This window comes from Phyllostomus discolor, chromosome 1, assembly GCF_004126475.2.
Source record: "Phyllostomus discolor isolate MPI-MPIP mPhyDis1 chromosome 1, mPhyDis1.pri.v3, whole genome shotgun sequence".
Taxonomy (NCBI): Eukaryota; Metazoa; Chordata; class Mammalia; order Chiroptera; family Phyllostomidae; genus Phyllostomus; species Phyllostomus discolor.
In genome coordinates this window covers 174,277,349-174,299,808 of record NC_040903.2, presented here as the reverse complement: position 1 = coordinate 174,299,808, position 22,460 = coordinate 174,277,349, and the positions used below count along the sequence as shown (strand labels likewise).

At 52.7% G+C, this 22,460-nt stretch overlaps 1 protein-coding gene across 1 annotated transcript in view; it reads right to left on the bottom strand.

The window, feature by feature from the left end:
• Window positions 1-21,188, bottom strand: part of ANKDD1A (ankyrin repeat and death domain containing 1A) — a 40,727-nt gene extending 19,539 nt beyond the window's left edge. Inside the window, exons 1-7 of the mRNA XM_028507723.2 lie at window positions 21,076-21,188; window positions 17,179-17,282; window positions 15,047-15,145; window positions 9,286-9,384; window positions 5,022-5,126; window positions 4,287-4,385; window positions 740-838 (exon numbers count right to left, since the gene is read on the bottom strand). Of these exons, the coding sequence (XP_028363524.1) occupies window positions 740-838; window positions 4,287-4,385; window positions 5,022-5,126; window positions 9,286-9,384; window positions 15,047-15,145; window positions 17,179-17,282; window positions 21,076-21,109 (639 nt within the window). The 5' untranslated portion in view covers window positions 21,110-21,188. The remainder of the gene's footprint in view (window positions 1-739; window positions 839-4,286; window positions 4,386-5,021; window positions 5,127-9,285; window positions 9,385-15,046; window positions 15,146-17,178; window positions 17,283-21,075) is intronic.
• Between the last annotated feature and the right edge of the window lie 1,272 nt (window positions 21,189-22,460).

Genomic DNA, 22,460 nt, shown 5'->3' with positions numbered 1-22,460 from the left:
AGGGCAGCAGGCGGCTGAGACCAGACCCTGAGGCCAGAGGACGCCCTCATGCCAGGCTTCAGGCCCTTTGAGCTCTGCACTGTCTAGCTCCTGAGCACAGTGACCTGGTTATCTGTGTTCCCTGAGCCCCACACCTTTGAGGGGCACGTGGTGCATTCGCCCCTCCTCCGCCCCCTGCTCCCATTCTCCTCGCCCTCTAAGCCGCCTCGCCCCTAGCTGCTCTCTCCATCCCCTCCTACTCCAGGAAGCCGTCCCTGACCACCTTGGCCACGGAGACGTCTCCCCTCTTTGAGCGCACATGCTGAGTGTGGCTGCTTGGTCATCCCCCATGCTGTCAAGTGCCCCGCTAAGCCTGGAGTTTCACGCCACTGCTTAGCTTTTCCTGCTGGGCTGTTAGCTCAAGAACATGCAGGGTCCAGCAGAAGGAAGGCTTGAGTGTGGTTGGTAGGGTACGTGAATGTCCTGCATGAGATGGACAGCAATTTGAACATTTCCCCTTAACTGCCATATGGTGTGCTTGAATGTGATACTGTTATGTTACAGAATTACATGCTTATGGTTTTCAATAAATGATTTTGTAATTTAAAAAGGGCGTTATTTGTGCTGCACCCTGTATCTGTCCTCAGCTCCTGGCTTCGGGACCTCTACTGGGGAAAACCAAGCTGAACCATGGGCTGTGGGTTCCTTGAAGGCAGGGAGTGAATGTCACCCATCCCACGTCATCCAGGTGGCAACTCACCACATTCCTCTCCTCCAAGTCCAGCCCGATGTCCACAAGTCGCTGCAGCACAGACAGGTGGCCCCTGCCAGCGGCCAGGTGAAGGGCCGTGTTCCCCTCCTGCAAGAAGGGGCCAGTAGCATCACAGAGCTAGGCTCTGGGGTTGCTGGACCACCCCTTATGTTATAGGCATGGAAACTGAGGTCCAGAGAGGGGAAGTGACACCTCCAGGTCTCCGAGCAAGGCCCTGACAAGCAGCAGCCCTAAGGGCTGGGACAAAAACTATGCCTGGGGGGGCACTTTCAAGGGCCAAGTCCTGGTCTCTCTTCCCTTGCTCTTCAAGGCGGACATATTACTTTTTTAAAAAAATCCTTACTAGCCCTGGCTGGCGTAGCTCAGTGGATTGAGAGCAGGCCGTGAACCAAAGCATCACAGGTTCGATTCCCAGTCAGGACACATGCCTGGGTTGCAGGCCACAGCCCCCAGCAACCGCACATTGATGTTTCTCTCTCTCTCTCTTTCTCCCTCCCCTCCCTCTCTAAAAATAAATAAATAAAATCTTTTTTAAAAATCCCTACTTTCCCTGCTTCTGTCTAAAGACAATCCCTCACCAGCGACCCAAATCACCAACCTCTGCCTCTGCTCAAAGCCACGACATCAGAGACTCTCCCAGGCAGCCACATGCCCAGTCACTCACCTCCTCGTCTTTGCTCAAGACATCCTTAGCTTCTCATCGGATAATGGGCCCACCCTGACCGCAGTTTAAAACGGGAATTCGCACCTCTCCTCCTGATCCCCTGTCCTGCTCAACGTTCCCTTTCCTCCACAGCCTTCTAATGCCTTTATCACTCACGTGTATGCTGTGCTCCTTGTTTATCATCTGACTCTGTGGTTAGAACAGAAGCACCACATGGTGGGGATTTGTTTTGTTCTCTGAAGTTTCCCCAATGCCTAGAATAGGACCTGGGGCACATGGCAGACACTCAACAGGTATTTTGTTCATTGAGTAACAATGTGACGAGAGCTTGGCATGTGTCTCCTGGAACTTGAGAGCCAAAGGACTGGTAGCTGCCTCACACTTGAGAAGTCCACAGGTGACAGTGACAGAGCCCAGAGAGGTGTCTCCGTGGGGTAGGGGGGAGGCCAATGTTCCCTGTATTAGAGGTGGCCCCTGCAAGGGCAACCTGTTTGGGGTTAAAGGGATCTTACTATGGAAGGGGCCCCAGCAAAGGAGGACAGCTGGCAGTGGCCAGAGGTAAGGTATGTCCCTAAAGAGGAACCACAGATGGAGGCCGGGGCAAGGACCCCTGAGGAACCCACAGGAGCATCTGGAAGGGAAGATGCAGCTTGGCCATTCATCACGCCCCAGAGGCCCCTGGGATGCATCTACCTGAACCAGTCACAGGGACCTCCTAGCTCAAGCTCCTCCCCCCTCTGGCCTGTCTCCCTGCCTTCAGGAGGAGAGGCCATTCACAGCTGGGCACGGATATTTAAAGGGCCCGTTGAGGATGTGAACATACACTACCACCCAAGCAGTACTTAAAAGAGTTAAAAACACATCCCCCTCCCCCATGATAAACTCACACATACACAGAACAGCTATAACTATCTTATTGGAATCACAGATGAAACCATTAAGTTTCCTTTATGATGACAGTCCTATTAATAAATGAAAATCAAGTTTCAAAAATCCTCCCAGCTCTGTTCTGCTTCCCTCCCACCTGTCTGCAGAGGAACAGGCAGTGGGCTAGTCAGCACTCTGCAGCAAATGGGGAGCAGGCTGTGGGACTGTGACCTCAGGGTGAAGTCTCTGTGTCCAAAGAAATGCAAACGGACTGAGCAGGGCCTGACGTGTGCTCCCAGCTAGCAGGGCCACGGACACAGGACAGGGCTTGCTCCTTCCTTTGGGTCATAAACACCCACATCCTGCCCTTTGAAGCTACAGGTGGCAGGGACCCCCCAACAGGGCACTTGAATTCTGCCTGGCCTGGCCAGGGTGGGGGTGTGCAGAGGCAGGAGAGCCAGGTGGAAGGAGGGCTTGGCCTTGGGCCCAGTGTCCTCTGCTGTGGAGGGCCCGGCCTCTCAGCATCCCCTCCATGTTCCCAGTGGAATGAATCACTTCCTCTGGACCCCCAAAGCCTCCCTTCCTTGACAGTGCCTGTGTCACACAGAGTGTTGTCATCGTCCTGTCTCGGTGGCGTTCTGACAGGTGGGGTCCTAGCAGGAGTCAGAGCCTTGAAAAACTTCCTGTGCCGCCCTCCCCAGATGAAATTTTGAATGAAAATATTCCTCATCTGAATGCGTAACACTTTACAGGAGCATGCAATTTTAAATGTGTCTTTCTGGAATTTCTGATTGGGAGGTTCTGAGCAAGTTCACCCAAGCTGGACTTTTCTTGTTTTCCGATTTGGGTGCTCTTGCTGTCCTTGGGCCCCCCGAGTACAGTCAATTTTTGCCTCCTGGGTAGCCGTGCCCTGGCAGAGCCTGTCCTTCCCCCTCTCTGTAATCCTGCCGCCAGGCCTGTGCTTGCACTGAGCACGCCCATTTCCAGCCACGTTTCCAAAATGAAGGAAATTGGCCTGATTCTCAGGACCCGACTTAGACTTTTTGCCCCAGAGGGGTGAATGAGGACAGACAGATTCAGGGTGCGCCTGTGGGCTCAGTGCCCCAGGAGACAGCCTGGCGGGAGGGCAAAGCACAAGACTAGGCATCAGGATGCTGGTTCTCAGCACAGCCTGACCTTGGACTTGCTGCGTGACCCTGGCTAGAGCATCCTCCTCCCCAGCCCTCCATTTCCACATCTGTAAAGTGAGAGGTTGAACTGGCCCTGCTGGAGATGCCTTCCAGCTCAAAGACCCTGCGGTGTGTGTGTCTGTGAGCTCTCTGTCCACACACAGGAATCAGAGGATTAAAAATGGAGTCCGTCCCTTTGTTAGAAGCATTATTTAGAATCTGCAGCAACACATTTGCCTAATGACTCACAATGGACCATTGATAGGAGTCATTGGGGCGGGGGGGCAGTCCCTCCCAGCCTCCAACCCTCACCCCTTCTCAGATTCGTTAAATCCACCCGAACAAAATGCTCCCTCCTCAGTGCTCTCATCCTGCTTTGTCCATAATCACACTTACTGAACAACAAAGAAAGCTAATAACCACAGGTGTGTGGCCACCACCCCCAACTCTTCCCACACCCCCAAAACAGATGCTCCCAACGGAATCCAGTCCTCTCAAACCCACTCCGGGCAGCGCTGACAGCCAATCTGATTTCCATCCTGGCTCCCCACACAGGACCATTGCTCTTTACGAGGACTGTGCCATTGAGTTCTTTAAGTATGAAACAGCGTCTCAGGCATCTTTGTGTTCCTCACCTGGAGCTCAGGATTGGCCCATAGCACGTGTTCAAAGAGTGCCTGCGGATGGACATCGGACACACTCCAGTCTTTGGGCCACCTGTCCCTCCAGCAAATTGGAGTCAGAAGTAGTCACAGGTGAGCTGCCAGTACCCACCCCGGGCAGGAGCCCAGAGCATGGCCCTCCCCTGGGTCCCCTGGGCCCACGGTCACAGTACCTTGTCTTTGACACTGTGGTCACAGCCAGAGCCCACAAGGAAGTCCAGAGCATCCAACTGCCCGTGCTCGGCAGCCCGGTGAAACGCTGTCCTTCCCAGCTGTCCGGGAAGAGAAGACGGCGAAGCTTTGTGCCCTGCCCACCTAGCCTCTATTCCCTCAACCACTCTGGGCTTGCAGTGGCCTCTCCTGCCCCAGATACTCCCCCCTCCCCTCACCCCCTGCCTGGAAAGCCCAGACCTGACTTCCAAACAAGGCCCTACTAGGGGGTCTCTTCCCACCGAAATCTCCCTGTGGCTGCCTGCCGCTACCGAATAAGGAACAGACTCATGGGGTGGAGGGTCGAGATCTCCGTGAGGGACCCCAACAACCCCTTTCCACCTCTAAAGCTCTAGCAATGCTCTCTCTGCTGTTTGGAATGCCCTCCTGCTTTCTCTAACCTTACTGATCTAATTCAGTTCATTCACCGTGTGCCACCTCCTCTCACAAGCAAAAAGCAGTGGCTCCCTTCTCTAACCTGTCCAGTAATTATCAGAGCCTCACATTAGGAACTGATGATGTTTCTTTCTGCCTGCCTTGCTCATCTGAGCCCTAATGCCTCTTCCAAACCAGAAGCTCCTTGAAGCGAGGTCCAGCCTACACTAGCCATAGCTCAAAGGACACACCCAAGGAACAGGCAACAAGTGGCCCCAGGAGCCCCAGGCCAATCGAAAGGACAGCCTTCCTGCCACGCTCACCTTGTCAGTATGGTCCAGGGCCACATCCTCCAGGTCTTCCATTATGAACGCCAGTACCTGCACGTGGCCTTTCTGGGCTGCGCAGTGCAGTAAGGTTAGGCCGTCCTGGAAACAAGCCCAGGGTGGTCCCTGCAGTCTGCAGGGGAGGCCCTTCTCACACACTGCGAGGAAGGCGGTCTCTCGAGCACCAGTGGCCAAGGATTGCATCAATCATGAAGGCTTAAGTTGCCCCAGAAGCAACTTAAGTGAGGGAGGTTTGCAAATCTTATGCTTACAGCCCAGAGCCTCTATTACAGCCCTGGCCTTGCACTACAGCTCGAGACTGTTTCAAGCACTGCTTTCCAAACAGACTGCAACAGTCAGCAGGTCATAAAAACTGATGAACTATGTTGTACGTCCTGACAGTGGTTTGGAGCCTACAGGACTAGCATTTGTCAAATCTCAGGGAATATAAATTTAAGATTCGTGTATTTCATTGCAGGTAAAGAAATTCAACCCTAGTTACTGACATGCATGCTGAAGTAAAGACAAGTACACTGGTGTCTGTAATTTATTCTTAAATGCATCAAAAATTTATAAAGAACTCTAAAAACTCATCAATGAGAAATTAAGCAACACCCTGGCTGGCGTAGCTCAGTGGATTGAGCATGGGCTGCGAACCAAAGTGTCGCAGGTTCAATTCCCAGTCAGGGTACATGCCTGGGTTGCAGGCCATGACCTCCAGCAACCGCACATTGATGTTTCTCTCTCTCTCTCTATCTCCCTCCCTTCCCTCTCTAAAAACAAATAAATAAAATCTTTTAAAATAAATAAAATAAAATACATGATTCTGATTGACCTACAAAATTGTAATTTTTAAAAAAAGAAAGAAAATTAAGCAACACAAAAAATAATTTGGACATCAAAGAAGATAATACGGAAGAAAAATAAGCACATGAAAAGATATCTGACATCATTAGTCATTACTGAAGTGCAAATTAAAACCACAAAGAGTTTCTAACAACAGATTGTGGAAAGGGAAAACGCTAACATTACAGTGGAGAAACCTGGCTGACACTATAACTACGTGGCCAAGAGTGATGTTGTGATTCATAATAAAAAATATATATTTAATCTTTGTCCGTGTTCCTGGAACAGGGCTTCTAAAACCTGTGGAAAAGATGTCTTTTGTTATGTTAATGAGACGGGGGAAACCCCCCCAGTTACCTAAGGATGGGGGCTGGTTGCCTGGGGAACCAACCCTGATTAGAAGGCTGAAACTTTCAGTCCCACCCCTTGACATGTAGGAAGGGAGAAGACAGAAGGTTGAATCGAGCACCAGTGGCCAAGGATTGCATCAATCATGTCTATGTAAGGAAGCCTCCACCTCCCCCCACTGCAATAAAAGGAGGGAGTTCAGAGAGTGTCCGGGTTGGTGAACCAGAATGCATCCATGTACTGGGCCCCAAACTCTACAAGGACAAGCAGCTCCTTTGCTGGGGGCCTGATCCTATAAATCTCTTCATTTGGCTAGTGATTATTTATATCCTTTAATATCCTTTGTAATAAACTAGTAATCAAGTAGTAAATGAGCGTCCTGAGTTCTGGGAGTCTCTCTAACAAATACTCTGGACCTGGGGAGGAGTCTGTGGGAAGCCCAGATAACAACCCGGACTTGGGATCGGCATCTGAAGCGGAGCCCTTAAACCTCCAGGTAGATGGTATCAGAACAGAGTTCAATTTGCAGGACACCAGGTCAGTGTCTGTGGAGAACTGAGTTAATTACCTGGTGGCATGGAAAAAAAACATACATGTAGGAACTGGTGTCAGAATTGGATCAAAGCGACATTACCGTGACAAAGCATGCTGACGCTGTGGGAGACAGCTGTGAACAGAACAAGGACAATGGGCTAGGAACAGAAGGTCACCGGGGCGAAAAGCCCCAGGTGCCTAGCAATGGACAAACCTGGGAAAACAAGGACCTCGTCCCCAGGGTCACCTTCCCCCACTAGCACATTGCATGATCTTTTCTGTCACTGGCTGTGCGGTTTGGACCCCCATCTGAGCTTTCCTGCCCTGGCATGTCACCCCTGCAGAGGAAGGGGTGGTAGACCCTTGCAGAGGAAGAAGAAGGGGCAGGAGAACAGCCTCATTGAACCCCCATGCAAGCCCTTACATGACCCCTCCCCGAAGCATGGACCCCTCAGGATAACATCTCAGTTGTGTTCCAGCTCCAGGCCCAGAAGAACAGCAAAACCAGACAAGTGTGCAGACCTCAGGACCAGCTGCAGTGACTATGAGCCCTTGCCCTGCACTGAACAATCATTGGAAACCACTGCCCTGAAAGGGTACACCTAGAAAGCTCATGAATATTCTGTTGAGATCCTCCCCTGAACCCTCCCCTAAAATCTCCACCCTTAAAAGCCTTTAGGATGAGAACCCAGAGTGCTCTCCCTTGGGGAGCATGCCCGAACCTTGTCGCCTTCCCAGGCTCGGTACCTCCACTCTTTTCTCTCCTAAGCTCCCAGGGCCCCCATCCTTTGTCTCTGTTCTAAATAAACTGTATCCTACACTTTAAGTCTTGGCTCTGGGTCCTACTTTCCTAATGAGAACTCAAGTACTGAGGTTGCTGAACCAAGGTCTGGCTGACCCCACCCGTCTAACACCTGGTGTGGTTTTCTCACAGCTACAGCATCACAGGCTCCCTGACTGCAGGAGGCTAGAAAGGCACTTGACCGCTGTGGCCTTCTTCCCAAAATTCTGTCACCCCAATCTGATCACCAAACATCAGACAAACCAAATGAAGGACAAACCAAACGAAGTATTCTATAAAATATTTGACCAGCACTCTTTGAAAGTGTCAAAGTTGTAAAAACCAAGGAAAGACTGAGAAATGGTCACAAGATTAGAGGAGACGAGGGAGCAAAGATGACTAAATGCACTGTAGAATATTAATGAGAAAACTGGTGACATTTTAATGTAGTCTCTAATGCAGTAAAACTTTAAATATCACCGATGACTGGCAAGGGAAGCCAAGGGAAGAGAAAGCTTCCAGCTGAGCAGACAGACAGGAATTACCAACAGTCTCGTGGCCCAGCCCACAGCGGCCCTTCTAAGGGTGAGATGAACACCCCGGGGGAGGACCCGGGCAAGGGATAGACATAGGACTGGGCACACTGTTCACAGAGATGGCCACAGCTGTTCCTTCCAGCCTTGGGGATACCCTAAGCGATGGGACCGTACTACTCCTGTCAAGACGGGGAGCCCAGTGTTCTCCACCCCCCCAAATCTAGGCCGGCCGTGTGATGGGTTTTGGGCAATAGAATGTGGCAGGCACAGTATCATGTGACTTTCCAGCGTTGGCTTCAAGAGACCATGCCGCTTCCATCCTTGCCTTCATTCATCATTGAAAGAAACACTAAATTTTCAAGCAGAAGTGAGTGGAAAAAATGTTATTTTCTCTGTCCAAATCCCTGGTTCCCTGAATTCTAAGGACCCAGGTTGAGAACCCCTGTCTGCAGCACTGGGTCAAGATGTTTGCATTTCCTTCAGAACCGCGGGGCAGGGATTGCAGGCACTCCAGCTGGCTGGGCGCTCCTGGCTCACACCACAGCCCACACTGGGGAGCAGCGAGGGACTGCTGGGCCCTCCCCTCCCCCCACAGGCTGACACTGCTGCACCAGGGACTTTACACGCAGCACTGCACTTGCTCCTCCCACAGCTCAGAGGTGGGTCCTAGCATCCCCGTTTCCAGAGGGGAACACTGAGACTGGGGTGGGGGGGGGGGATAAGGTAACAAACCCAAGGTCCCAGGGTTTTGTAACTGGTGCTTCCTTTCCTATCCCTCCACCCTGAGCACAAAGGAGGCAGGGCCCTTGGGGAACTGGGAGGAGGCCCCACGCCCTGTCGCCCTGTCGTTTAATCTCCCTACTACCCTCTGAGGGTGTTACTCGTGTTTGTCTTCTGTGAATAAGCAGGCTGGTCAGACAACTGGCATCTGCCCTGACATCTAGAGTGGTGGAGGACGGTGTTCTGTGTTGATGCAAGAGGCACCTCAGACCCTTCTCCCGGCGCCCGTGAAGGCGGAGAGGGCCCCAGCTTCACAGGGTTGAACTCAGCTGGGTATTCAGGAGGCAAGCTGGGGCAGGCCGAGGCACGTGGGGGACTGAAGGGGGCGGCGATGGGGCAGGTGGCAGAGGTGGGGGCAGATCTGTGCAGTGGGGGGCAGGGGGAAGAGCAGGGGTGGGGGCAGTGGGGTCAAGCGGGCTGTCAGCTGGGGCCTTACCTTGTTCTCACAGTGGATCTTGGCTCCTGAGTTAACCAGGATCTGAAGAATCTGTAAGTGGCCGAACCAGGCAGACAGGAGAATTGCGTTCATCCCAAACTAGGGGAGAGGACAGGGGGGAGGGGGGGAGGAGGGTGTGAGGAGGCATGGCTGCAGTGAGAAATCATACCACGTAAGGGGCCATAAGTGCCACCCAGGCCAGGGAGCTCCCAGCTTTAAGAACTGAAAGTCCAGGAAATTTTTTAAAAACAGAGGCTGATGTACTATTGTAAACTTCTGCAGGGTGGGAAAGGGTGCTAAATAAAACTCAGTGAAACAGATACTATCTGCTGTCACTATCATTTCATAAAGAGGGACCGTTGTTGTTACAGGGTGCAGCCAAGAGGGGGGATCCCAAATGGGCATTTGAAATGAGGTCCACAGCTCAAGGCATCCAGGAGATTTTAGGATGTCTTCACCCCTTCCCCCACAGGTGTGAGTTGGGGGAAGGGGCACATGGATCAAGAACGTGCAGGGCTGTTTTGTACAGCAACAGCTTTGCAGCTAATCCATGGCATGGTCATTTAACATACCTATAGCCTTTGGCTGGTTGCTTAGATATGCTAAATAGCTGTGGCCATGCTCTGGGCCAGGGGGATGGAAAGGGACTCCCCCCACCCAAGATGTGACTGGGGGGCAGGTCCCCCGAGTTACAGCACCTGCATGGGAGCTTGGAAAAAGTTGGCTCCATGACATGGGGCCACACCTGCCCAGGCCCATGATGGCAGCCAGAAAAGCTGGAAAGGACAGGAGATTGAGGGCAAGTGTGGCTGAGTGTGGGAGGAGTTGGAAATGAGGCTGCAGAGGAAGATTGGCTCGGGGATTTAAATCCAGACACGGTGGCAGCCATTGAGGAGAGAACCACCCGGATTTGGCTGAGTGGGGACTCCCATGGCCCTGGGAGAGAGGACCACACGGCTGGAGCAGTGGAGAGAGAACCTTGTGCCTTTGCCAGAGTGGGGACCCCCGCAGCATTAATAGGGGGAACCATTATCCGGCTTTGGCAGAGACCCCAGCGACACAGCTGAGGGTGCCGGGAACCGAGGGAGGTCTCCCAGCCAAGACAGAGTACTTACTGACTGGGAAGAACCAGGGGCTGCCTGAGCCATGGACTTCTATTTCCTTTCCTGAGATACTATACTCTGGACTGGGCAAAGGGGGAAGGAAGGACTGTGTGTGTTTGTGGGTGTTTTAAGGGACTTTAGGATTTTGATGAAGACATTAGGTCACTACTTTAAGTTTGTATAGTATTAAATAAACATTTCCTTTCCTTTTCACAAATCTCTGGCATTGAGAGACATCTTTCCTGTAGGCAGGCAGATATAACGGACCTGGGATTTTCTTTCAGTAATAGTATATCGTCCCAGGCCCCCCTTGTTGTTCTGTAACATTGTGACACACACACAAAAAAATTAAAAGGAGCCAATCTCAGAAACACTTTGCAAATACAGTTTTCACGAAAACTACACCACATTGTTCTTATTCTCTGATTTCCTGTGACTGGTGAAGCCTTCCTCCTGGGCTGGCATTTGAGAACCAGCTACTCAAATCTCCGACAGAACATCTTTCAGGCTGATGGAGTAAGTGAGCCCATGTGCAGGGACAGCACCTCGTCACCACACGAGACAGCCACCGTGAGAGCCACCGTGAGAAAGCCTCTCCCTGCACTCTGCTCGGACCTGCATCCCCGTGCTTTCCGCTCCACCGCCCCTCTGGGGCAACTGAGGATACGCTTGGGCCTTCGCCTAATGGCGGCCCAGCGTGTTCGCAGGATGCTCTTCCTCAACACCAGCAGAGTGCTCCAGGGTCATCTGAGCCCATTCACTGACCTGGGTCCTCAAGGGGTCCTGCCTCTGAGGGCAGTCCTCACCCCACTTCCTCTGAGTCTTCCCTGCTCTGTGAAGAGCACCCCTAAGCCTCCAAACTCACCTCCCAGGGTGCATCGACAGCTAGCCGCCCTCCACGGTGACTTCGCTCTCTCTTCGTGGCTGTGGTAGGATCAGGCCAGGTCTGAGCAGAACAGAGGCCTGGCGGACCATGGCCACTTTTGGCCCAGAAGGTGTGCTGTTTTCCCTCAGTGTTGGGCACCCCAACGTGTGTCTGTAAGTCAGGTGTCATTCATAGGCCAGAAATACAGCTCTAGTCCCTCAGCAAGGCCCAGGGCCTGTCATGTACAGAATGAGCCCACAGTGGAGCCTCATTCTGATGCGCCAAAGAATCTCCCCATGAGCATAAGGAGAAAGGCTCCCCGGTCCAGCTGGGACCAAAGATGCGAAGCCCACCTCATGAAGAACCAAGGCGTCAGTCAGTGTCCCCCTAATATGCTCCCATGCCAGCATGCTCCAAGCTCTAGGTTGTAGGGCAGCAGCCAGAGGACATGGCGGGCCAGCTCCAAGTCCTGAATCAGCCTCAGTTTCAGTCTGGACCTGGACAGGGGTGGGGGCCATCCCAGCACCTGTATGGAACTCCCTGGTCACAGCTGCCTTCCCACTGGCTCCACAGGAAGGGGTGACAGGAAAGGGGGTCTTCATGGCTGGCACCGGGATTCCTCTTAGGTACCGTGTTTACACAAAGGCTTTGACAAGTGGTTGGGGTGAGAGGTGAAACCCAGCAGGCACCGGAACACCCAAAGCAAGTTTCACAGCTCTGCTTTAGAAATGGGCGGGAACTGGGGGGAGGGGTGACAGAAGACAAGGCCAGGACTGAAGGAGGATGGGTGGGTGGGCTGCGGGGGAGCAGAGGCTGAGCCCATGACAAGGGAGGCACCAAAGGACTTTAAAGAACAGGAATGGAAAAGAGGATTTAAGATGTTTACATTGTTTGCATGTAAAACCCCTCCATCTCTTATGGTGGACAGCCTGCCGCACACCAGAAGCCTTGCGTGTGGGTCTCCATGGAAGTCAGGGAGAGGAGCTGAGACCCACGTCAGGGATGATGCCAGGGTGGAGACAAAGGGTTTTTTTAAATAATTTTTTAAATTTTTAATTACAGTTGACATACAACATTATATTATTGTTTCAGGTGCTCAACCCAGTGATTGGACATTTATATAACTTACAAAGCAATCACTCCGATAAATCTAGCACCTACTGACACCATGCATACAAAGTGGGGCAAAAGTAGGTTTAGAGTTGCATCAAAAATAATATAATAATTAATAAATAAGAATATAAGAATAAACTCTGTTTCACATACTCACAACTGTAAACCTACTTTTGCCCCACCCTGTAGTTCTTACAATATTATTTTTTTAAATATTGTATTTATTTATCTTAGAGAGATGGGAAGGGGGGGAGAGAAACATCGATTGGTTTCCTCTTGCACACCCCCAACTGGGTACCTGGGCCAAACACATGTGCCCTGACTGGGAATCAAACCAGCAACCTTTTGGTTCCCAGGCCGGCACTCAGTCCACTGAGTCACACCAGCCAGGACAGTTATTACAATATTATTAATTGTATTCCCTGTGCTATACTTTATATCCCCATGACTATTCTGCAACAGCCAATTTGTACTTCTTAACCGCTTCACCTTTTTCACCCACCCTCCCAACTTCCTTCCCATCTGGCAGCCTTCCAAATGTTCTCTGTGTCTGTGAGAGATAAAGGGGTTTTCTGCAAAATTTAAGAGGACAGCAAAAATTGAGCAGAAGCTGAAAGTAAGAGCCAGCAGTGACCACAAGAATTTAAGACCTTCCTCCTGAAATCTTAGGGAAGGTGCAGCACCTGCCACAGCACCTCCCGTGGGGACTGGAGCTGGCCTTAGCTAGAGCAGAGAGGCTCGGAGACCCAGCGGGACTCAGAGCCCAGCCCCTGGGAGAACATCGGCAACTGCGGGCTGGCTGGGCGAGGGAGGGAATGGATAAGCCTAGGGCAGAGTCCCGGAGCTTGGGAATCGAAAGGGTTAAGGCTCCTGGCTAGGGGAGGAGAGTCGTGCAAGCCACAGCCTGCTGCCACCGGGACCCTGAGTCCTGGTTCCAGGCACTTCCCAGAGCAGAGCCCTCCGGCATAGCACTGAAGACCCACAGCAGATTTCCCCTCTCCTGTGTCTCCTCTGCCCTCCCGTTACCACCAGCCTTCTTATTTTTCAAGATACATTCATTGCTATTTACAAAGAAAACGGATTTATGGAAGCAGTCTCTTACTCGTCTCCCTCCTGTCTTCTCTTCTCACCCAGCCCCTCAAGGAAGGAACCACTGAGCACAGTGGTCATGGCGAGGGTCTTTGTAGGCAAAGGGCTGACCCAAGAGGGTCCGGAGTTTTACTGGGAAACTCAGGTTGAGGGTCCCAGACATTCCCCTTCCACAGTCACCTCTGAAGGAGGCCTGAGCAGGTGCAGGGAGGGGTGGGGGGTAGGCTATAACCAGGCCCGCCCCTCGGAGGGGCCTGGAAGCAGAGAGAAGCCAGGATAAAGAAAAGAATTTCCACGAATGCTAAGTATCTGCCAGGAAAGTTTATAATTTTTTTGTTTGTTTTGGGTTTATTTTTTATTTGATCTCAAATAATTTTACTTTAATTTTACTGATATAGTTAATAGTTTTAATTATAGACACATTTGAAGGAATTTTAGATTATAAAGAAAAACAACTACGATAATTGTTTAAATAACGATAATTATTTAAATTATAATGTGGTACCTATGGGTTTATTCCAATATATAATTTTTTTAATTTAAATTTAGGCTATTTTTTTAATCCCCACCTGAGGATATGTTTTACTGATTTTTTTTTTAGAGAGAAAGGAAGGGGGAGAGAGAGGGAAAGAGAGAAACATCGATGTAGGGGAGGAACATCGATTGGTTGCCTGCCTTGTGCACCCGACCAGGGATCGAACCCGACACCCAGATATGTGCCCTCAAACCTAAAAACTTTTGGTGTATGGGACAGCGCTCCAACAGACTGAGCCACCTGGCCAGGCTAAATTTAGACTCTTAAATGTATCCCTGTCAAATGTCATTGTCAGATTCAGCCCTTTCCCCAAACCTGTGGAGCTAATTTTGTAGATCCCGTTACTCTTCAGGGCTCTGTCTCAGCAATGTGCTGCCTGCCGATTAGTTAAGTAGGACTGGTAGTCTTTATGTAAAGTGTTGGTTAAAGACCAGGCCAGGCCCTTGCTGGTGTGGCTCAGAGGACTGAGCACCAGCCAGTGAACCAAAGGGCCGCCGGTTCCATTCCCAGTCAGGGCACATGCCTGGGTTGCGGGGCCAGGTCCCCAGTGAGGAGTGTGTGAGAGGCAACCACACATTGATGTTTCTCTCCCTCTCTTTCTCCCTCCCTTCCCCTCTCTCTAAAAATAAATAAATAAAATCTTAAAAAAAAAAAAGAATTAGGCAGGACAAGGCTTGTGGTATATCATGAGAGAATTGCCTCCTGATACCTTTACTAATAAGGCCTTTACTAATCCACCCAATTATCTGTTCTACAGTCCAGATCTCTGCTTGCTCACATGATATCAGGAGGAACGGAAAAGGCTCTCTGAGGATAGAAAGGCCCTTGAAAATGGAGAGGTCTTTATAACTGCAAGGAGTAAGTGGGATCAGTGCAGTGTCAAAGCCCTTAAGGACTTAGACTCCCTGCCCACCCTGCACATCCGAATGTCGTTGGCCACCTGGCAACAGCAGCTGACTCATAGACTCAGAGTGAGCTCTGATTGCTCCTCCTCTACCCCGAGACAGACAGACAGACATGCACACACAGACACGCCTCCCCATAGGGGCCCCGTACCGCGTCCACGTCGTCCACAGCGGCCTCATGCTCCAGAAGCAGCCGTACAGCTTGTTCGTGCCCCGCGCCTGCGGCCCAGTGCAGGGCCACCCTGCCCACCTGCCAGGAGTGAGAGGAGTCCTGTGAGGCACTGGCTGGCTGCCTGGCCCGACCCCCACACTCTTCCCACCAGGCAGCTTCCCGGCCAGGAAGCTGGTCTGCGACGGAAGGAACTTTGCTGGCTCTGGTGACCAGCCCCACCCTGGCCCCCTCCTCCTCCACACAGCGGCAGCTGAAATGCATGTAGTAAAACACAGCAACCAGATCCATCTGTCCCCCATCTAAAACTTCACAGCTCCCACTGCTCTTGGGACAAACCCCAAGGCCAGGCCTTGCCTGCCACTGCTTCTCAGAAATGCCAGCCTCCCCTCTGAGTTTGTTCCTGTGGCCAAGCGCCTGAGGGCCCCTGAGGGCCTGGGCTCTGTTCCCTCCTCCCCTCAGAATGGGGCTGAAGGGGCCTGGCCCCGCCCCTCATTCTCAGACCACCCTGGCAGCTCATCGTGGTCTCTGGCCTTGGTCACGTCTGAGCAGGCCTGGGGGAAGCCAGCGTCCCTCCACAGTGCTCTACTTGCGAGGGGACAACGACAGGAAACAACGAATTTTCTGTGTGGTGTCTCTGGGGACCAGTCGTTCTTTCCTCAAGGCTTCTGCCCGTGCTGTCCTCTCTGCCTAGAGCACTGTCCTTCACCTGCTCCTACAGAAACACCTCTTCCTCAGGACGCCTACCCTGACCCCTCAGGGGGGCGGGCCCCTCCAACCCCCACATGCTGTCAGCTGCATCACAGTGGGGAGGAACTGTTTGAGACACTCTGTGTACTGTCAGTCCTGCCCCACCAGACTATCAGCTCCAAGAGGGAAGGCATCACATCTGCCATGGGTTCTGCTCCATCCCTAGCACCTAGCACAGTGCTGGCACGGGCTAGCAAGCTGTCATAAATACATATAGATTGAATGAGTCAATGAATGAGTGAATGAATGAATGAACAAGTCTGGCATCAGCAGCCTATCACCCAGCAAGTCCATGTTTCCTTGCTAGTGCTTCTCCAGAGACTGAGACCGAGGCTCCAGTCACCGGTAACTTGCTGTGTGACCTGAGATGACTTGCTGCCCGCTCTGCGCCTGCCTCAACATACAGGCAGGACTGATACTTTCTGCCCTCCTCACCTCTCCAGGGGCGAGTGAGGACCACTGGGAAACAGGCAGACAAGTGTCCTGAAAACCCCATAGTGTCTGTTACGAAGTACTGAGTCCCAGGCAGGCCCTGAAGACCCAGGTCACACCCCTGCTGTGTCACCCCAGACAGAGTAGCTTCACTGCAGTCAGAAATCCAGCATCAAAACTTTTCAAACTCCACTGACCAGATGACCAGGCTGTGCTCTCCTCTAAGGTGCTCCTGACAGCCAGGGCCCCACGGCGGGGAGATGATGCTACCCGCGGTGGTGCTCAGGCCTATCCTCAGTGTCCCCCACCAGAAGGAATGGCCTTTCCTTGTCCCCTTCCCCAGCAGGGTTGTCACCCCCCTCACCCGCAGCCTTCCCTGAGGCCTGGTCGGCAGGGCTGGTCTGCCTCCCCTCCTAATCTTTGAGTCCCCGAGGGCAAGCGGGGGCCCACAGCGGCTTTACATACTCAGTGGGCGCCGAGGGCCCTTGGAGAACTGAGCTAAGTTTCTGCCTCATGTGTGCTCAGCCTCTTCTGGTTTGGCCTCGCTTGGTCTCAAACCGCTGGACTTCGGACCAGAGCCAGCGCTCCACCTTTGCCCTCCAGGTGTTTGCCTCCATCGACCTATCTGCCAGCCTCTTACTCCTGACCTTTGACCCCCTGGTGTCCTGGCTCTAACTTTTGTTTCTTGGGCATCCCTTTCAGGTGGGTCACAGGGGTTAAGACTATAAACTCTGGAATTGCTGAAGCCTGGCCCAGAGTCCTGACCCTGACCTTGGGCGAGGGCTCAGAGACCTTAAGACAATGTGGACAACTTGAGCCTCACTCGAGTGAACCCATGCAAACACGGGCTCCACGAACTGTCCCTCCACGGTGGAGACGTCGCCACCACACTGGCCCCATCCTGCCTGAGTTGGAGGAGCCTGTTTGCGCACCTGGTTTCTGGCCCTGACGTTGACTCTTCTCCCAATCAGCTCCTTCATTCTCCCGATGTTGTTCCGGCGGGCGGCCTCGTGGAGCTGCCTCTCCAGAGGATGCACTGAGGGGGTAAAAGGGATGTGGAATGAGGGGGGTCCCCACACTGAATGTCGAGGAGCAGCGAACAGACCTTCCCTGGCCCTGAATGTGTCCTGGGCCCGGGTCTTCCAGAGGAACAGAGGGTGGAGGTGGGGAGGAGATACCTCTTTTCTATCTCTGTAGGGGTTTCCCCAGACAAGTTGTTTTCCTTTTTTTTTAAAAAAAAATGTTATTTATGGATTTTAGAGAGAGAGAGGAAGGTCAGAAAGAGTAAGAGAAGAACAATAATTTGTTGTTCTACTTATTGATGCATTCATTGATGTTTCTTGTATGTGCCCTGACTGGGGATTGAACCCACAACCTTGGCATATTGAGACAAGGCTCTAACCAACTTATCTACCCAGCCAGGGCCTATTGTTTTTCCTTCTGACTCACCACCTGTGCACATGACCAGGACTCTGCAAATCTTGAGGATGGGAGACAATGGGCAAGGCCATCCACAGAGCTAAGTGTGTGCCCCTCACCCTAGGAGGTGTCCCATCATCCAGGTCTCATGTCTTCTCCCCAGAAACACTCTTAGGGAAGGAGTGGAATTCATTCCCCCTGGAGTGGATAGCTGCCTTTTTCACTGTGTTGTGTAGGAAACAGCCAGGATCCACTGAGCCATCTATTGCGTCAGGCCCTGCAGAGGCCAGAGGCATGTTCACCCGGCTTCTTTGTCCTCATCTCTCCACCTCTTCTCCCCTCTCCCAGCTCAGGGCCCACTTTGATTGCCTTCTCTGTGATCTTCCTGCACGCTTCTCACCCTCATCATTGCCCCTTTACCTAAGACAGCCTCAGACTAGAGGGAACCTCAGAGCTTCCCTGCCAGGCCCCTGCCATGGGCAGCGGTGGGCTTAGAGCAGGGACGTCAAACTTATTTTCACTGGGGGCCACATCAGCCTTGCAATTGCCTTCAAGGGGCTGAAATAATTTCAGGACTGTATAAATGTAACTACTCCTTAATTGGGGGCAGGGGGTTTGGCACTGCCGCCAGGCAGAAACAAGGTGCCAGGCTGGATAAAACAAGGTGGAGGGCCGGATTCAGCCCATGGGACTTGTGTTTGCCACCCATGGCTTGCTTAGTGGATTGGTGGCCAAGTCAGGAGGAATCAGGCCTGGTGACCCCCCGTGCTGCTATCATCCTCACTGCCCTTAGCTTGTGAAGATGTCAGATCTCTTCGGCTGGGCCTCAAGCTCCTTGGGGGCCCTGGCCACATAGGACAATCCACCCATAGCTCACAGCAGGCCCAAAGCTGGGCACAGGGAGGAATCCACAAAACTGTGCTTCCGTGAATGACACCAATAATCTCCAGACTAATAGATGCCCATCCCTCCTCCAAAAACCTTAGACATACTAACACAAGGGACAAATATGCCCTGGCCCTTTGCACAGTCATCACAGGGAGGTAATTGTGTGGTTTTCTTGATGCCAAACCTACATCCTGCGTGTGTGGTCCAGTGTGAATGTCCAAACCCAGCCACTGTCTGCCTACGGACAGGTGGCCAGCGTCTGGCGGGGGAGGCTAACGATGCATCAAAGTGACAGATAGGCCTACGCTCAGTTTGTTTCTCCTGATAAATTCTGCACGGCCTTCCGGATGTGGGAGAGGGTCCTGAGCTTCCCGTTGCCTCACAGACACAAGCCGTGGACCTCAGAGCTGCTACCCCCCACTGCAATCGGCTCTGACTGAGTCACTGCATGACTGTATGACTTAGTTATTGAATTATCCTGCGCCTCAGTTCTCTCATATTTCAAACGGGGATACAAGTTGCTCTGCAGGGTGATTGCTAATGATTAGATATGGGATACAAAAAGCCTCTAGCATGGTGTCTGGCAAATAGTGCCATAACCATCGTCACTAATATTTCTCCAAGGCAAAGGGTCAGCAGTTCAATTCTGGTAGCCGAAGACCTGAAAGTGGCCAGACCTCCTTCATTCAGGGCTGTCTGAACCAGTGAAGCCCCCACCAAGGAAAGCACCCTCCCTACCAACCCCCCTGCATCATTGTCCTCCATAGCGCCTCTCATCATTGGCAGATGCTCTATTTACAAATTTAAGTTCAGTGTCTGCTTCCCCCATTACAATATAAACCCATGAGGAGAGAGATTTTTCTCTGGTTTGTTAACTATTGTATCCTCAAATTCAGGCCCTGGCACATGTTTGTTGAATGAATGAGTGACACACAAATCATTCTATCTCTTCAGGGACCTTTGAACTATAAAATGCTGCCCAGTGAAGACTCATTAGCCCCATTGAAAACCAAGCCTTAAGTGCAGGTAAATGACAGGAGAAAAAAATCCCCAGGGGAAAGCAGCTTCCTGTCGATACTTCAGGGGATGGAGAAAACATCAGCTTCCAAGTGGGGTCCACACCGGTAGCTCCAGCCTTCCCTCACTCCAAAGCAGCCTGCCTGCCCTGCAGGTGAGGGGAAGGCCCTTCTGGAAGGGTCCCTCTCAGATCTCAAATCTTCCTGGGAGGCCCTGGGTCCCCAGCTTTTCTTTCCTCAGCCTCTTGGCTGAAAGCTGCCATGATCCAGGTTTGGGAAAAGAGCTGGCACTTGGGGTGTGAGTTTAGAGAAGCTGGGGTTCTAGTACCCACATCGACACTTTCTAGAAGCAGGATCCTGGGCTGGTCAGGACCCCCTGGGGTGGTGGGGGGGGCAGGTCTTGATTTCTCCAGCTGTATAACTGGGGGAGGGTGGAGGAAGTGATCTGAAGAGATCTCTTCCAGCCTAGACTCCCCTTCTCTCAGCGGAAGCCTAGAGGGAGCGGTCGAGTTTGGGAGTGGTCGGGTTTGTGCAGCAGACAGCCGGGAGTCAGCCTGGAGTTGGAATGGCAGCGAGCAGACCCCGCAGAGCACCAGTAAGATCAAGTCTCATCTCTTCCCCCCACCAGCACCCACGCACCCTCTCTGTGGCCACATCAAATACGCACTGCACTCTGGCCTCTGGGCTTTTGACGGGGCTGGGTCCTCTGCCCAGACTTCCACCCCACACACCCCAATGAACCTTGCTGTGTATAGTTAAGGTCCTGATCGTGTAATCCTCTGCCCTGGGAAGAATCTGTACACTTTGAAACAGCACCTTGAAAGAGCCCCTCACCCAACCCCCATCCCAGTGAGGACAGTGGCACCAGCCTTCTCGCCCCTCTCTCTAAGCTAAAGCCCCCTAAGGCCAACCGATGCCCACGTGGACGCTGCTGCCTGACCTCGAGGCCCCGGCATTGGGCCCACTCCTTGAGTGAGGCTCTGGGTGCCCTTATCCCACCTGCAGCACACCACTGCCCCTCTCCTCTGGGTTTCAGTTTCCCCATCTGGTACAGTTTCCACGCTCCAACCAGCCCCGACATGCTGGTGAGGCTGAGGCCTTCAGCGTGTCTACCACTTAATGATTGTGTGCCTTTGGGCCATTTATTTAAGCATCCCCTGCCTCAGCTTTCTCTAATGCAAAAATGGAGACAGCAGTAGGTCCTACCCCTTGGGCTGCTGTGAAGATCAAATAGCGTGCCTGTCCCGGCTTGGCCTGGCACACAAACTAAGTACTCAATAAAGGATCGCATTACCATCTTATTTCTAGCTAATGTCTCCGGCGCGGGGCCAGTGTGCCCTCGGCCCGGTGCGCGTTCCTTCTGGCACCACAAAGGAGCCCAAAACGGAGGTGGACACGCGGACCGTGCCAATCCCAGCCTGGGTCGCCCCCACGGGGTTCGGGGGATGCTCTCGGCCCCTGCCCGCTCCCGCCCCCCACCCCGGCCTCCCAGCCCCGCTGACTCACAGCCGTCAGTCTCCCACGGCAGGTGCTCCCCCATGCCGCCGCTCCGCAACCTTTGCGCGCTCCCGGCCCAGAGCCAGCCCGCCGCCGCGCGTCCGCCAGGGCGGGGCGGCAGTGGAGGGGAGTGGGCTCAGAGCCGGGGCGGGGAGCAGCGAGAAGCGGGCGGGCGTCTGCCACACCTCCAGACGTTCGTGCGGCCTCGGCCCCTGAGGACCAAGTTGGCGCAGCTCTGCAGCCTCTCCCTGCCCCGCTCCATCCCGGTCCAGGCTGCTGGTCCCTCCTTGGGCTCCCTGGTCCTGTCCACAGCTCAGCGCCTTTCCCACCCATTGTCCAGCAGGTAGGGGCTGCTCTGGGCTCCGTGGCCCCCCTGGGCGTGTCTCTCCCGCAAGAGCTGCCCCAGCCTCTAGCGTCCAGTGGTGCACGTAAGGCCTCCTGCAGGCCCCATCCTTGGGGTCTTGGGGAGGCTTTTAAGGAACAGAAACCCCAGCAAGCCTGCAAGCGTATGAAAAGATGGTCAGATTTCTTCGTGGTCAGAAAAATACAACTTAAAATGATAATGAGATACCACGTACACCGATTAGGCTGGCAGAAATTAGAAAGCTGAATTATGCCACACGTTGGTGGGAACTGAGGAGCTGTCACTGCTGGTGGGAGTAGCCTGGGACAGCCATTCTGAAATGCAGTCTGGCAACAATGAGGGACACTACAGACTGCAAACTGTCACCTTAAAATCCAGCTCCTCCTCTTCCTGGTCACCTGTAAAACCCATGGGTTGCAGGCAGGGTCTGTGAGTGGTCCAGCCGGATGGTCCCTGGCTGGGCACAGCGGTGACCTTTCTCCAGGTCACTCACGAGGAGCTGAAGGCCCCCCAACACTGGTGGCAGGTTTCTCCACACAAGACAGGCCCTCCTGGCTTTTCCTTATTCTTACTTCATGTCTTAAGAAATTAGAAGTTTTTAGGTTTTGTTTTGTTCTTAAACAAAAGAGAACCGTGACTGGTGTTCTGCAGTCTGCCTAGCTGATTTCACGCTCCTTTGCTATTAGAGTGGCATTCTGCTAGAAAGGCGGCATCCCAGGCCCCGGCCCAGCCCTGCTGAATCAGAACCTACATTACAACAAGGTCCCCAGTGATTCCTGTTCGTGCTGAACTAGGAGAAGCACTGCTCTAGGCTGCCCACACCACTTCGTCCCAAACCACCTTTTACAGGCTTTTATTGTGATACTTTCCACAAGCAGACCTAATCTCTTGTCCTGTCTCCATTTACCCATTGCCAGCTGTGAAGCAGCCCCTGTGTCAGCCCCAGATCAGCATTATCTCCTGTGCTCTGCCCACCTGCCGTGGGAGGTAATGCTGTCATCAAATTCTTTTTCAAGGAGAAGACTATTGT